Raw genomic sequence first — 15,104 nt, 5'->3', positions numbered from 1 at the left:
GCTCATATATGTGTATTTTGTTAGGTTTTCAGATTCATGTTTTGTAATCCTTGAATTCATATTCCAATTTCAACAAAATTCTTAGATTATTGCATCTTCTATTATACGTTTGTCTATCTAAATAGAGATATTTTAATCGGGTTCTTGATACATTTAATATTCCTTCTAAGCAGGCGTACTAGAATCATGGGAGATTCTCGGATGATGTTGTTAGGATCGGGTTGCACAAACACACACACAAATAAACTGCATAAAAATAAAATCACACGAATTTGCGTTATTCAGTCTAAACTAACAGACGTCCATGATTGCAATCAGGAATTTATTATTACTTTGTGCTCTCACTACCCGTGATGTGGAATTACAAGTACAATACCAGTTTAAATAGAGACTAAACTAGAGTTACAAATTTAGAGAACAAGAATACGTAAATGAACCACAATATACATAGGGACAGTCCAAATAAACCTCTCATGTCTTTAATCTTCATTAAGTCCAATAAAAAACACGTCTTCATGTAACCGGGCCCAACCCGAGCCTCCACAAACACGACAAATGTTAACAAATTTGTCATATGTGAGACATGGGATAATAATATATCAAATAAACACTACTCAAAACAAGTTACAAAACATAACACAAATCAACTCATTTATTTAAAAATAATTAAATAAATACCTATCTAATTTAGTTCCTTGAAATTATTCAAATTCATCAAAACACTAAGGATACATAAACACCTCAAACAAACTTATACTCTACAAGCTTTAGGTTTTAGTGAGTTTGGCCTAAATTTGGTCAAACTTCACACATGAAACGCAGATCACCCACTCGAAAAGATTAAAGAAAAACCGATTATAACAGGAGACCATTTCAGATACTTGTGACTTCAACGCGATACCGAGATCATATTGTCACATAGATTTATAAGATTGTGCATCCACATGAATTCAATTTTCCCTTCTCATCTTGTTTTTTGGCTGCATTGCATAAAAGACGGTTTATAATGAGTTTCGACCCGTTGGATATTGTTTAGAAGTGGTAATTTCGACCCGTTTACAAATGGGTCGATTTAATTTCAAACGAGTCAAATGCGGTTGATTGACTGAGTCAGTGAGTTAAACGGGTCGAAAGTAACTAACACCTCTGACCTCCTTCATTGCTTATTTTTTTTTTAAATATTTTAACATTTATAGCCTTCGTAACGGTATTAGGTACATTTATATGTCAGTGTAAGCGTATAGACATGAAAATGCATTAATAAACCCACCTGACTTTTTTTTAGCGAGAACGGGTTGAATAACAACATGCATTGTGATTACTCCACCTGCAAATCCGCCATTACGTACCCCAGATTCTGATAATGTCTTATTATTCTCCAAAACCTTTCCCAAATGTATGAGCAGGGCTCAGTTGGTCCCGCATGACTCACCTTGAACAGGGATGCCTGCGCAAAGACCATCTACTCCCGCAGGACCCACCATGCTCAGAGAAGCCTATGCGCAGTATGCAAGCTGCATACGCAGGGAAAAGCCTCCCAATGGTAAAGTAACCCGCCTGTTCCCGCAGTTGCGGATACAAGCCATCAGGGAAGGCTACCCGCACAGCATAGCTACACGCATAAGGCTTAACACTTACAAATTCAGTGTCACCTGAAAGAATGAGCAAAGGCGGGAGGGGGAAAACTCCCGCCAAAATGGGCCAGTCCGTATGATGGAGGATCTTTTGCGTGATACCTGACGAGGTAAAGACAAAAGATCTGACCAAGAATGCGACAGCTCACTGACAGCAGCGTGGCAGACAGCACGCCACAGCACTGTGACCAATAGCCGCCGCCTGCCCACCAACTCCTGCCAGACCACGTGCCTAGCCTGCAGTTGGTAGAAGACGAAGAGTGCACGGCACGCCTGCTCTGTGTCAGCCGCTACCTATCCACCACTCACAGGTAGGGCACGTGCATAGGTTACAGTTGGTAGCGTGTTGGGCCGGCTAAACCCCTTGGAAACCCACCTTCGGCTATAAAAGACAGCAAATGGTATTATCATTTCATCATCTACTATCTCGTATAACTTACTTGATAACTGCTCTAATAGTATTCACATACTTTTATATTCAAAGAGCAATATAGACTGATTCTCACGCCGGAGGGTGGTCACAAGGAGGAACCCCCCCTTCTCAGTGACGAGCTTACGGTGTCTGTTTTGCAGGTTCCCTGAAGTACAACTTACTCTGCTGGACCTAACCTTCGTGGGAAACATTACTTAACCCCCAGATTACCTATAATCTGCCCGGGGTCACTTAGTGTTTCTTCATTGGCGCCATCCGTGCATAAAGCTAGAACTACATCTTTCTCCAGTTTTTCAAAAACTTCCAAGATGACTAGAGAAATTCCGGTAACCACAACCCCAGCCACTGGGGTAAACACCGGCAACACAATGTTTACAAACACTACCCCAGCCACCCAAGCTGGGGCAAGTGAAGTACATTTTACGAACACTACCCCAGTCACTCATGTAGGGGCAAGTGGAGTAAATATTCCATGGGATTCACTGATACCCAGCTGGAAAAACGAACTCGAGCCCCTCGCCAAACACTTGATCAAGTGAAGGCATGGGCCGAGGCACGTCAACGAGAATTTCAGGCTGAGTTGGACGAACGCTTGCGTTCAGTCCAACAAGCTGAGGAATTCGGTAGTACTCGCCAGCACCTCAACATGAGTAGTGAGTACGAGCACTCGGACGACGAGAGGGAAGACTCCGACACCGACGCAACCCTCGCCATAAGGCGAAAGGGAAGCGTAAGGAAACGGATCCCCAGCCAAAAAGGAATTTCGGGGAAGCATTCCAACCAGTCACGGAAAAAAGCTCGCGTGACTTCTCCAAGGCCTTTAGACCTACTGCTACAAACGCAGGAAGGTCAAAATTTGCAAGGGACATTGCAGAAGCAATCGCCCCGAGGAGTGCCAAACAAATGTCCAACATTGGCACATACGATGGTCTATCCGACCCAGATGACCATCTGAACAGGTTCATTGCGGGGGCAACCGTCAGTAACTGGACGGAACCCACGTGGTGCTACATGTTCCAGATGACTCTGGTAGGAGCAGCCAGAGCATGGTTCGACCGTTTACCGGTCCACCACATTTATGACTGGGCAGACTTCCAGAACAAGTTCAGTCAACAGTTTAGTCAACAGAGGAAGCACACTGAGGAGCAGTGGACGATCCTCAACTGTGTGAGAGAAGAGGATGAATCCTTACTGGACTTCATCACCCGCTTCAACTCCAAGAAGCTGAGTCTGGGCAACATCAGCGAAGACCTCGTTCGCGCCGCTTTCATTCAGGGCGCTGAGTACCCAGAACTTATCCGCACTCTGACGGGTAAAGACGGCATGCCATCCACATGGGATGCCATAATGACGGCAGCCAAGCGCTTCGCCGAAACGGAGAAACAGCTAGGAAGAGATCTCCCCCAGAATACAAACCTCTACACACAGAGGACAAGGGAGAACAATGTGAGAACCGCCCGGCTAAACAAAAAGAGGCGGCAAGGTATTTGGCAGTCAAGGATAAACTTTGACACCCCCTCAAGCTCTCGCCCTCTGGTTGGCGGAAGGGACAACACGCACCCTTCGAACCGGAAAAACCGTTGGACGCCACTCACCAAGAGCGTCACGGAGATATTTGCCACGGAAAAACTGCCATGGCCAAAAGCCCCAGCGATCCGACAGAAACCCAATGCGGATCAGAGCAAGTCTTGTGACTTCCATGGGACAAAGGGCCATAGCACTGAGGAGTGCACATCCTTGAGGGACATCGTCGAGACATTCGTCAAGGATGGGAGGCTCGCACACCTCGTGGCATCTATCAAGAAGGGAGGAAGGAACGACAACAGGTACAGGGGTAACGGACGAAAGCCCGTCGACATCAGCATCAACATGGTCCATGGTAAGGTCAGAGGAAGAAAGAGACCGATGACCGAACCATGCGCATGGAAGGAAGCAGAAGTGCGCTTCCCGCGAGTGCCGGGAGGCCCAAACAAAGAAGGCCCCATTATCATTAAAAGCCAGCTGGGGCACTACATCACCTCCCGCACCCTCGTTGACAATGGCGCATCGTCGACAGTGATGTACAGGCAGTTCTTCGACAAGCTCGATGATGAAGACAAGGAACGCCTGGAGACGGTCTACGCTTCAATGGAAGGGTTTGACGGCAGCATGAACACTCCCTTGGGCATCCTATCTTTCCCCGTCACTCTCACCGATGGGAATTATTCACGCACGGAGGATGTGGATTTTGTTGTGATGAAAAAACCACATCATACGTATGACATCCTATTCGGGAGAGACGGGATGGCAAGATTCAACGCCGTGGTATCCTCAGTCCATGGCATGATGGGATGGCCAACAACTGAAGGCGTAGCGATGATCACGGGCATTCCCCAGGTATGCATCGCATCTGTCTCCTCTAAACCCAAACCGAAGATGGCCAAACAAACCATCACTGAACCTGAACAGTGGGCATTCAATGGGAAATATCCCGATCAGGCCGTTACCATTGGCCCGACAATTGTTGATCCAACACGCACCTTACTCAAGCGCTTACTGCAGTGAAACGCAGACATCTTCGCGTGGACACCAGCCGACATGACTGGTGTACCCCGGGGAAAGGCAGAGCATAAGCTCAAATGCGATCCGGCCGTTACGCCGATCGTACAAAAGCGCAGAGTAATGGGGCCCGAGCAAACCAACGCGTGCAGAACCCAAGTCAAGGAACTCCTTGATGCGGGCATCGTGCGCGTCAGCAAATATCAAACATGGGTTGCAAATCCCGTAATGGTACCGAAGAATAACAAACAATGGCGCATGTGCATAGATTTCAAAGATTTGAATAAAGCATGCCCCAAAGATTGTTATCCGTTGCCAGAAATTGATCTCAAGGTGGATTCGGTGGCACCATTTCGCCTTAAATGCTTCTTGGATGCGTATAAGGGGTACCATCAAATCCACATGGCTGTAGATGACCAGGACAAAACCGCCTTTCGGACGCCCGATGGCACATTTTGTTATAAAATGATGCCGTTCGGACTTAAGAACGCGGGGTCCACGTACCAACGACTAATGGACAAAGAGTTTCACGCCCAAATTGGGAGAAACTTGGAAGTCTATATGGATGATTTGGTCATCAAAAGCCCCGAGCCAGAGGTGATGTTGAAAGACATTGAGGAAACTTTCAACACGCTCAGAAAGATAAACATGAAGCTCAACCCGAGCAAGTGTTCATTTGGGGTGGAAGAAGGGAAGTTCTTAGGAGTCATTATTACTAAAGATGGCTTCAGAGCGAACCCTGAAAAGGTCGAAGCCATTGTCAAAATGGAATCACCTACCACCATAAAACAGGCTCAAACACTTAATGGACGACTAGTCGCGCTTAACCGCTTTTTGGCAAACCATGCGGATAGGTCGTTCCCTTTTGTGTCAACGCTAAGAAATTGTTTAAAGAAAACGCACTTCCGCTGGACACCAGAAGCGGAAGCAGCTTTTCAGGAGATTCGATCACGCCTGATCGAACTCCCAACACTCACGGCACCACAAGCGGGGGAGGAGTTAATCTTATACCTCTCCGCAACAGATAGAGCAACCGGGGCAGTCCTGCTTGTAGAACGAAAAGGCATCCAGATGCCAATCTATTATGTTAGCCGCGTGCTGGCAGACGCGGAAACCCGGTACTCTACCCTGGAAAAACTGGTCTTGGCACTTATACACGCTTCACGCAGGTTGAGACGATATTTCCAGGGTCACCCAATCACTATTCTCACCAACTTCAAACTCTCAAATGTTCTAGGCAAACCCGAGTTATCGGGACGTCTAGCCAAATGGGCAATTGAATTGGGAGAATATGCGATTCAATACAAGCCGAGACCAGCCATTAAAGGTCAGGTCCTGGCTGATTTTATTGCAGAAGTCCCCGCTTCACGGGAGAAAGAGTGCCAGGAGGAGGTTCAACCCTCCCCAGCACACGAAATCGATGAAGTCTGGCGACTCTACACTGATGGAGCAGCTAGTAACGAGGGTTCAGGCGCAGGGTTAAAATTAACAAATCCAGCAGGCCAGGAATATACTTATGCTATTCGGCTGGATTTTCCAAGTACGAATAACGAAGCTGAATATGAAGCATTCCTGGCCGGATTGAGGATTGCGCGAAAGATGGGTGTAAAAAATTTGGAAGCCCACGTAGATTCCATGCTAGTGGCAAACCAAATAAACGGGACGTACACGGCTGTGAACGACACAATGGCCCTGTACCTTGCCCAAGCCAAAGCCATCATGCGCGATTTTAATGATTGTAAAGTGATACACGTCAAGCGCAGCGAAAACAAATCTGCGGATGCGTTAAGCAAGCTTGCATCACTGGCCTTCACCCACTTGGGGAAGGACATCCGCGTGGAACTCCTCGAAACACCATCAGTCCCGCACAAGGAAATTTGTGTCATCCAAACCGGTACAGAAACATGGATGACCCCAATAATAAAATACCTTGAAGCAGGAACGTTACCAGAGTCGAAGTCACAGGCAAGAAAACTACGCTGTAAAGCACTGAATTATCAGCTGGTCAATGACACCCTTTACAGACGTAACTTTCTTGGCCCATTGTTAAGATGCGTGGACAACCAAGATGCTGACTACCTCCTAAGGGAGGTTCACGAAGGCATCTGTGGAGTACACGCAGGCCCCCGCGCTGTGGTAGCCAAGCTAAACAACGCGGGATACTTCTGGCCGGGGATGCATATGGACGCGTTGGCATACATCAGAAAATGCAGATCTTGCCAGCTTTACGCACCCAACACGCATCGCCCGAAAAATGAACTTGTTCCTGTCACTTCCTCGTGGCCATTTCAGAAGTGGGCCATTGACGTGACAGGCCCATTTCCAACAGCAGCTGGGAATGTTCAGTTCCTAGTGGTAGCCATTGACTACTTCACCAAATGGATAGAAGCGAAACCTTTAGCCCAAACAACCGCAAAGCATATCAAAAAATTTATTTGGGAATTTATTATTTGTCGTTTTGGACTTCCACAGAATTTGGTAAGCGACAATGGCACCAACTTTGCTGACAAGAAGCTACAGCATTGGCTGAAAGAACTTCAAATCACCCACACCTTTACCTCAGTGGCACACCCGCAAGGTAACGGTGAGGTGGAAAGAGCAAATAAGAGCATCGTCGAAGGCATAAAGAGAAGACTCTTGGAACATAGATCCGGTTGGGTGGACGAGCTTCCACACGTCCTTTGGGCAAACAGAACGCTGAAGAAGACCAGTACGGGAGAAACCCCGTTCAGTCTCACTTATGGCACTGAAGCCATGATCCCAGTCGAAATCGGTTTACCCTCACCAAGGGTCTTAATCCAACCAGAAGACAATGATGCGGAAAGACGGTTAGACCTTATGCTAACCGAAGAGCGCAGAGACTTAGCCGCCGTGCGTGAAGAAAACTACAAACGACAAATGCAAAAATACTACAACACGCGGGTAAAACTCTGCAACTTCAAGGAAGGAGACTACATACTGCGTAACAACGAGGCTTCGAACCAACAACGCCCAGGAAAGTTGGCCCCGATTTGGGAAGGGCCATACATTATCAAAGAAGTTCTGGGAAAGGGCGCGTACCGGCTCGAAAGGCTCGATGGCACTCCCATCCCTAGAACATGGAATGGAGCTCAATTACGCAAATGTTATATGTAGATCAATTCCAACTTGTAAAGAAAAGGCCTAGAGCCACTTCTAATGGAAATGATTCTCCTTTCATGATGTATTAATAGCTTGTAACCTATGAACTTCCCTTACGGGAAGAAGTAGTTGCGTGTGGAAGGCGGCAATACCCGCATAAACACAACGCCAAAATGTTAAAAAGTTCTAAGAAAAACCTACACGCAGGTCAGATGTAGGTAAAGTTTAGCCATCCTTGTAAGTGCAAGTGACGGTCTTACCCGCACAATCACGAACAAGGAAGCCAAACTTAACTTACCGTCTACCACGTTAAAAGGTTAACTTATGAACACTTAAAAGGATAAGAAAAACCTACACGCAGGTCAGATATAGGTCTAAAGTTAAAGCCATCCTACTAAGTGCAAGTGACGGTTACACCCGCACAATCACGAAAGAGGAAGCGAAAACTTTAGTCCATTATCAACCACGTTCAAAGGTTTAACTTAATGCCTTAGAAATTTCGAAAAGGAAAACCTACACGCAGGTCAGATAGAGGGTAAAGATTAGCCATCCTACCAAGTGCAAGTGACGGTTTTACCCGCACAATCACGAAGGAGGAGGCGAAACTTTAACCCATCATCAACCACGTTCAAAGGTTCTTATTCTAAACACTTGGGAAATTGCTAATTTAAACTAAGTATGCAAGTCATAAGTTTATAAAGCAAAGAACCCAAGGAAATAACAATCTTATACGCAAAGAGATTAATATTTCACAATCAATTACAAGAATGGCTGGGTAACTACCCGCCTAAAAGAAATCTATACAAGGCTGTCTATCCTAGCAGGGGGAAGGGATCTTCAAGATCAGGCTTCAGGGCCACCTCCGCTTGGACCAGCACCGTCAGAGCGCGGCTGCCCAAGGAAAGCCTTAAGGATGCTTAGCCCATCATCAGCAGCAGCAGCTTCATTCACCTTCTCCACCACTGGATGCGGGAAGGCAGCGTACTGATTCACAGCTTGGTCATAAGCAGCTTCAGTATTAACATTGAATAAAGGGAAGTTGGAGGGCGGAAAGCCTCTCTCAGCAAACCCTAGACCAAGCAGGAAGCCAGTCTTCTGCCCATCCTCATGAGAAGCGTTGAGGGCTGCGCTCATTGCATCGTCGTAAGAGGTCTCTGAAAGGACCCGACGCACAACCTACAAAAGAATATTACAAGTTAGAACATTTTCTAATTACGAGCGGAAAGCGTAAAGAAAAAGATAAAGATACCTCAGGCAACGCTTCTCGAAGCAGCCATTGGAGGGTAGCTTGACTTTCTTTGTAAGCACGTTCGGCTCCGCTTTTATCAAGGTTGGCAAGTTGAACTTCCTTGGCGGCAGCTTCTTCGACGCTTTTGAGTTTCCTTTCAGTACGGTCAAGCATCCCCCTCTGGTCAAGGATCTCCTGCAGCTTCTTGGCATCTTCCATTGCCAAGGCGTCATGAGCATGCTGAAGAGCCTTTAATTTGCATTTAAGCTGCTCATTCTCTTCGCGAAGTGGCTCAGCAACAGCTTCAGCCTTGGCAGCCCTCTCAGTTGAGTTTCGCGCAGTCTCCTTGGCCAGCCGAAGCTGTTCATTCACAGCTTGGGCAGCCTTGGAGCGGGCCTCGAGTCGCGCCTGGACTTCAACCTCGAGGGCCTTGAATGCCTTCTCCTTCTCGGCTGCGGCAGCGGCCAACTGCCGGTTCTCCTCCCGAAGAGCCCGCGCTTCAGATACATCTTTGGCGCGAGCTGCTTTTAACTTGTCGTTTTCACGACAAAGCAGCTCGACGCGGGGCTGCGTTCGGGCCTGGAGAACCCGAAGCTCATTGGTTAGCCTACCCTCTTGGTAGCTAGCCATGGCTTCCCCCAACGCACCATGAGGAGCAGCGTGGCGAGCCCAGTCCACGCACTCCACAGGGGTGCGAAGGGTTGTTCCTCGGCGTATGTTCCATCTTGGAACATACACTTCATTGGAATCCGACACTGCAAAAGAAACAAAGGCAGTTAGGAAAAGATGACAAAAATATACAAAGAAAAAAAGAACCCTACGTACCTGTAGGGTCAATAACAGGCCGATAGCCGCCAAACCCATCACCTGAACCTAAAGGAAATCCATCCAACAGGTCAGGCAGACGGGAAGGTGGCGTAGATCGGCGGGAAGCCCGGCGCGTACCTGATGGTCCGGCCGTCGGTGCCGGTGGCGCAGGTATAGTGGCAGCCGCCGTGGTAGCCATTGTTGGCGCCGTCTCCTCAGCAACAGTAACCGCCGGCTCCGTGAAAGATGCTGTAAAAATTGCACTCACGGCCGGCGGAGACACCTTCTCAGCTGGAACAGCCTCAGGAAGGCTGGAACCAGCGGAAGCAAGCGTAGACGCCTGGGTCGACGCCTCGGGAAGGCTGACCGAGCCTACCGTCATTGGCGGGGGAATACTTACTCCAACTCCACCCTGGAATGCGTCAACATCCACACCTGCACAAGCAAAAGTGTTAGAAAAATTTATTTGAAACAAATATAGACAGGAATTATGGGGGTACTTACGGGGTTTCTTGAGCTTGAACGCACGGACGAGCGGGGGCGAACCCGATGGAGCCGGCCTCTTGACACCGGTAACCGTCGTCGTCGCTGCCTCCCCGGAGGTAACACCTGCAGCCTCCGGAGCGGTGGTCTCCTCACCACCGGGCTTCCCCGCCACCTCTGCGTTATCTGACTCCGAGTCAGATAGGACTACCGGGTCGGCCGTAGAGGCCACTTTCTCCTTGCCTCTCCCGACGGCAGCCTTTTTCTTCCGCACCAGTGGAGGACCTTCTGCGGATTCCTCAGAAGAAGAAATGTCATGAACTCCAGCAGCAGGCACAGCATTGAGAGGTTCAGGGTAGAAGATAGGCTTACCTGGCCGTCGGTGGCTCAGGATCTCTTGGCCTGGCGGGTAAACCTCCACGAACCGACCCGCAGTCTGCTCTAAGATGGGCAACTCGTTCTCGTCCAGAGCACGAGTACCCATCCGCGCAGGACCATCTTCCTCCCGCGGATTCAGGAGCGACTGAAGATCGTTACCCTCTGAAATCAACAAGAAAGTTAGAAAAAATCGTAGTCAGCAAAAAAGAAACAAGACATACCATAAGGGGTAGAGTTCGAACCATATTCAAGGACGATCGGAACCTTATCCGCATTCGCCGCCTTCCACACCCGGCTCATCCCCAGCATCACCATCGCCGACTCCGGAAAACGGAAAACCGGGGACTGGACCCGGGATATCTTCGCGAACCATTCCGCCTCCTCGTAGTTGATGGCGGGAAGGTTCGGAAGCGGCTGGCCATTCTTGAACTTCATGGCAATAGGGATGGCTCGAGCGGATATAAAGAAGAACTCTCTTCTCCATGAGCGAAGACTCCGCTCGGTGGTACAAATCTTTAAACCCTTGATACGGGTTGTAAGAGTGTACCACCCTTGGATGCACCTCCAAGTATAGAAGGTCATCAGGCGGTCAACAAGGGGCTCAAGGCCCAGTATCCGGCACACCCACTCAAAGTGCCGGACCTTGGCAATGGCCATGGGGTGCACCTCTGTCAGGTGCACACCGTGCCTCTCTAGGACACGGTACACAAACTTTGTCAACGGAAACCTAAGGTTCCCGTAGACAAAGAATGCAGCATAAACCCCGATTTTGCCACTAGGGGCATCGTACACAGTATGGTGGGGCTCAGGAAACTCAGGCTCGAGAGACTCGAGCATGAACTTCCTGACGATATACTGGTACAGCTCGACAGGAAGATAACACTGGCATTCGCCAGCAGTCTTCTGATCATCAGCATCGTGAGAAGACATGGTGGAAGAAAGAAGAGATTTCAGAGCAATGCTTTACTGAAAAAGAGAAATTCGCCGGAAATTACTGGAGAAGAAGAGATGAAAGTGGAAAGTGTGAATTGCAAATAACCTTCTCCCCCTTTATATAGCAATCGCAATTAATGCGATGAATTTAATACGGAAGAGAGAGAAATCAAAGGTGCAATGAAACTATGACGCGTGGCAAAAGCAAACTGGCAACAGCTGTCAAAAAGGACGTGTGCCAGAGATTTCGCGGCTACGCGCCCGAAATCCCGTGCCCACGCGCCTGAAAAAGCAACTGGAATGACCACATAATGTCATGTCGCCATAACTTCTGGCACGTCCTGACACAGTCAGAAGAAACCGTCGCACGACGTTTGAGGTATTGGGTTGTTATCCATCCAACTCTTCAAATTTCAAAATTTAAAAAATTTGAAGACCAAGGTTCAAAAAGTAAGCGGGAAAATATCCCTTACCTTGGCAAACAAGTAACCATAAGCCGGGTGTGGGTACAGTGTAAAGGCAAAACCCTTCACATACCTAACACCCGCAGGGAATTGAAGCCAAAATATTTGGCAACCAAGTAACCATAAGACGGGTGCGGGTACAGTGTAAAGGTAAAACCCTTCACATACCTAGCACCCGCAGGGAATGGACGCCAGGAATACCTTGGAAGTAAAGTAACCGTAAGACGGACGCAGGTACAGTGTAAAGGCAAAACCCTTCACATACCTAGCACCCGCTGAGAATTGAAACCAGGAAGGATCTTCTGGGCAATGCTTGTGAAAACGGAAGTAATATCCCCGCATTGCGGGAACATCGAGTACTACGTTGTTTGAGGCTCCAAGATGGAATTGGTGGTTTAAACATAATTGATCACTATGTTCAAAAACTACCAGAACCACAGGGAGAATCCGCACAACTAAGACTCAATGCTCCTGACTTGCGAGGAGGTTACAGACCTACCCGCATCATACCCAAAGACCAAGCAGGAAACTCGGGAATTTCTGCAAGTGACAAGGACTTCCGCGGGAAGAACCCCCATGGAAAACCTTACAAAAACCCCTTTTCAAAACCCTTTGCTTAAGTCCAAAAGTTCACCTCACTTTATTAGACATTCGTGAGAAGAACATTGGACTGGGGGGACTTGAAGAGGTAGGTCCCAGCAGGGCTCAGTTGGTCCCGCATGACTCACCTTGAACAGGGATGCCTGCGCAAAGACCATCTACTCCCGCAGGACCCACCATGCTCAGAGAAGCCTATGCGCAGTATGCAAGCTGCATACGCAGGGAAAAGCCTCCCAATGGTAAAGTAACCCGCCTGTTCCCGCAGTTGCGGATACAAGCCATCAGGGAAGGCTACCCGCACAGCATAGCTACACGCATAAGGCTTAACACTTACAAATTCAGTGTCACCTGAAAGAATGAGCAAAGGCGGGAGGGGGAAAACTCCCGCCAAAATGGGCCAGTCCGTATGATGGAGGATCTTTTGCGTGATACCTGACGAGGTAAAGACAAAAGATCTGACCAAGAATGCGACAGCTCACTGACAGCAGCGTGGCAGACAGCACGCCACAGCACTGTGACCAATAGCCGCCGCCTGCCCACCAACTCCTGCCAGACCACGTGCCTAGCCTGCAGTTGGTAGAAGACGAAGAGTGCACGGCACGCCTGCTCTGTGTCAGCCGCTACCTATCCACCACTCACAGGTAGGGCACGTGCATAGGTTACAGTTGGTAGCGTGTTGGGCCGGCTAAACCCCTTGGAAACCCACCTTCGGCTATAAAAGACAGCAAATGGTATTATCATTTCATCATCTACTATCTCGTATAACTTACTTGATAACTGCTCTAATAGTATTCACATACTTTTATATTCAAAGAGCAATATAGACTGATTCTCACGCCGGAGGGTGGTCACAAGGAGGAACCCCCCCTTCTCAGTGACGAGCTTACGGTGTCTGTTTTGCAGGTTCCCTGAAGTACAACTTACTCTGCTGGACCTAACCTTCGTGGGAAACATTACTTAACCCCCAGATTACCTATAATCTGCCCGGGGTCACTTAGTGTTTCTTCATGTCTTATTATTCTCCAAAACCTTTCCCAAATGTATGAGCTTTATGTCGTTCACTGTCTTCGGTACTACAGATTGATAAACCAGAATTGAGTTTCCAGATAATGTCTTTTTAATAATCAAACTTATATATAAGTTTAAAGATAAGGATTACTTATTCAGACATCAAATAAATAATGCTTTTAATTTTTATAAAAGAGTGAACTGCGGTTGTCGTCCCTGTGGTTTGTCTAAATCTGCGGGTTTAGTCTAATAGTTTCAAATTTGCGTTTTTTGTCCCTGTGGTTTCATTTCACTTGCAATTAAACCCGAACCCAATAACCCCATTAAGTCTGCTCGTTAAACAATCAACGTGCCTCTAACGTGAGGGGCAATATTTTGTCATTATACTTTCCAAATAAACCCCATCCAGTCTTAATTTTGTCGTGAATGGGGCTTATTTGGGGAGTATAATGACAAAATTGCCCCTCACGTGAGGGGCATGCTGATTGTTAACGAGCAGACTTAACGGGGTTAGTGGGTTCGGGTTTAATTGCAAGTGAAATGAAACCACAGAGACAAAAAACGCAAATTTGAAACTATTGGACTAAAACCGCAGATTTAGACAAACCATAAAGACTAAAACCATAGTTCACTCTTTATAAAATTTTCTTTCACATAAGCATTTTTTGCATACGGGACATCTGATATGACATCAACCAGTGCCACATCAGCAATTTAAGTGCAAAACAGTTAAAAATGAGATTGGTTGCTAAGACTTAAAATAAACCGTAAGTTTGCTTCCATTTTGCGCCTAACTTAATATTGCGCCTAATTAGCCAACGAACTTACAGCCAAATAGAATAAAGAAATAAGACAAGCGAATGTATGAACAAGAAAAGATTATCTCATACCTTGAGGCCACTCGGAAACAGGCTTTTGCTTAAGAGCAGATACAGTAGTTGAAGACGCATAACTGCTATGACTTATATCCATTCCATCGTATATTCTGAATTTAAGTTCGACATACTCGGTGCCTTCAGCCATCATATACAATCACACACTACAATATCTCTCCCAATTTACCTGCACAAAAAATATCTCTATACATTATCATGCCTTACAAAACCAACGATAAACTGCTAACTAACATAGTTAATGGCCATTTTCGTCTATGTGGTTTGCTACTTTCGCCACTTCAGTCCAAAATTTTTAATTTTGTCAATTTAGTCCTCATAGTTTTAAATATTAGCCAATTACGTCCCATCCGTCTAACGGCATCCAGCTATGCCGTTAGTTTAAGGGTATTTTTGTCTTTCTCCTTTTAATTTTGAGTTAATGGTCATTTTAGTCCCTGTGGTTTGATATCTTTGCCAATTCAGTCCAAAGTTTGAAAATTTGTCAATTTAATGTTCAGTTTAATTCAGTTTTTTTTATTTTTTATGTTTTTTGTTTATAACCCTGAAGAGCATAATTCAAGCCCAAAATCATCGAGCAACCTC

The 15,104-nt window shown here is 47.0% G+C and overlaps 1 protein-coding gene across 1 annotated transcript; it reads right to left on the bottom strand.

Moving 5' to 3' along the window:
• Positions 1-634: 634 nt before the first annotated feature.
• Positions 635-14,754, bottom strand: LOC143555468 (membrane-anchored ubiquitin-fold protein 3-like). The gene is made up of 4 exons (XM_077045008.1): positions 14,514-14,754; positions 13,648-13,700; positions 1,271-1,385; positions 635-980 (listed from the first exon to the last, which is right to left on the bottom strand). The coding sequence occupies exons 1-4, from the start codon at positions 14,650-14,652 to the stop codon at positions 925-927; spliced, it is 363 nt and encodes a 120-aa protein (XP_076901123.1). The 5' UTR covers positions 14,653-14,754; the 3' UTR covers positions 635-924.
• Positions 14,755-15,104: the final 350 nt, after the last annotated feature.

This window comes from Bidens hawaiensis, unplaced genomic scaffold (assembly GCF_021521415.1).
Source record: "Bidens hawaiensis isolate Kalapana, Puna unplaced genomic scaffold, B.hawaiensis_p1.1 tig00018136_1, whole genome shotgun sequence".
In the NCBI taxonomy this organism is placed as follows: domain Eukaryota; kingdom Viridiplantae; phylum Streptophyta; class Magnoliopsida; order Asterales; family Asteraceae; genus Bidens; species Bidens hawaiensis.
Note: the sequence above shows the minus strand (reverse complement) of the source record. Positions and strands in the feature narration are given on the sequence as shown.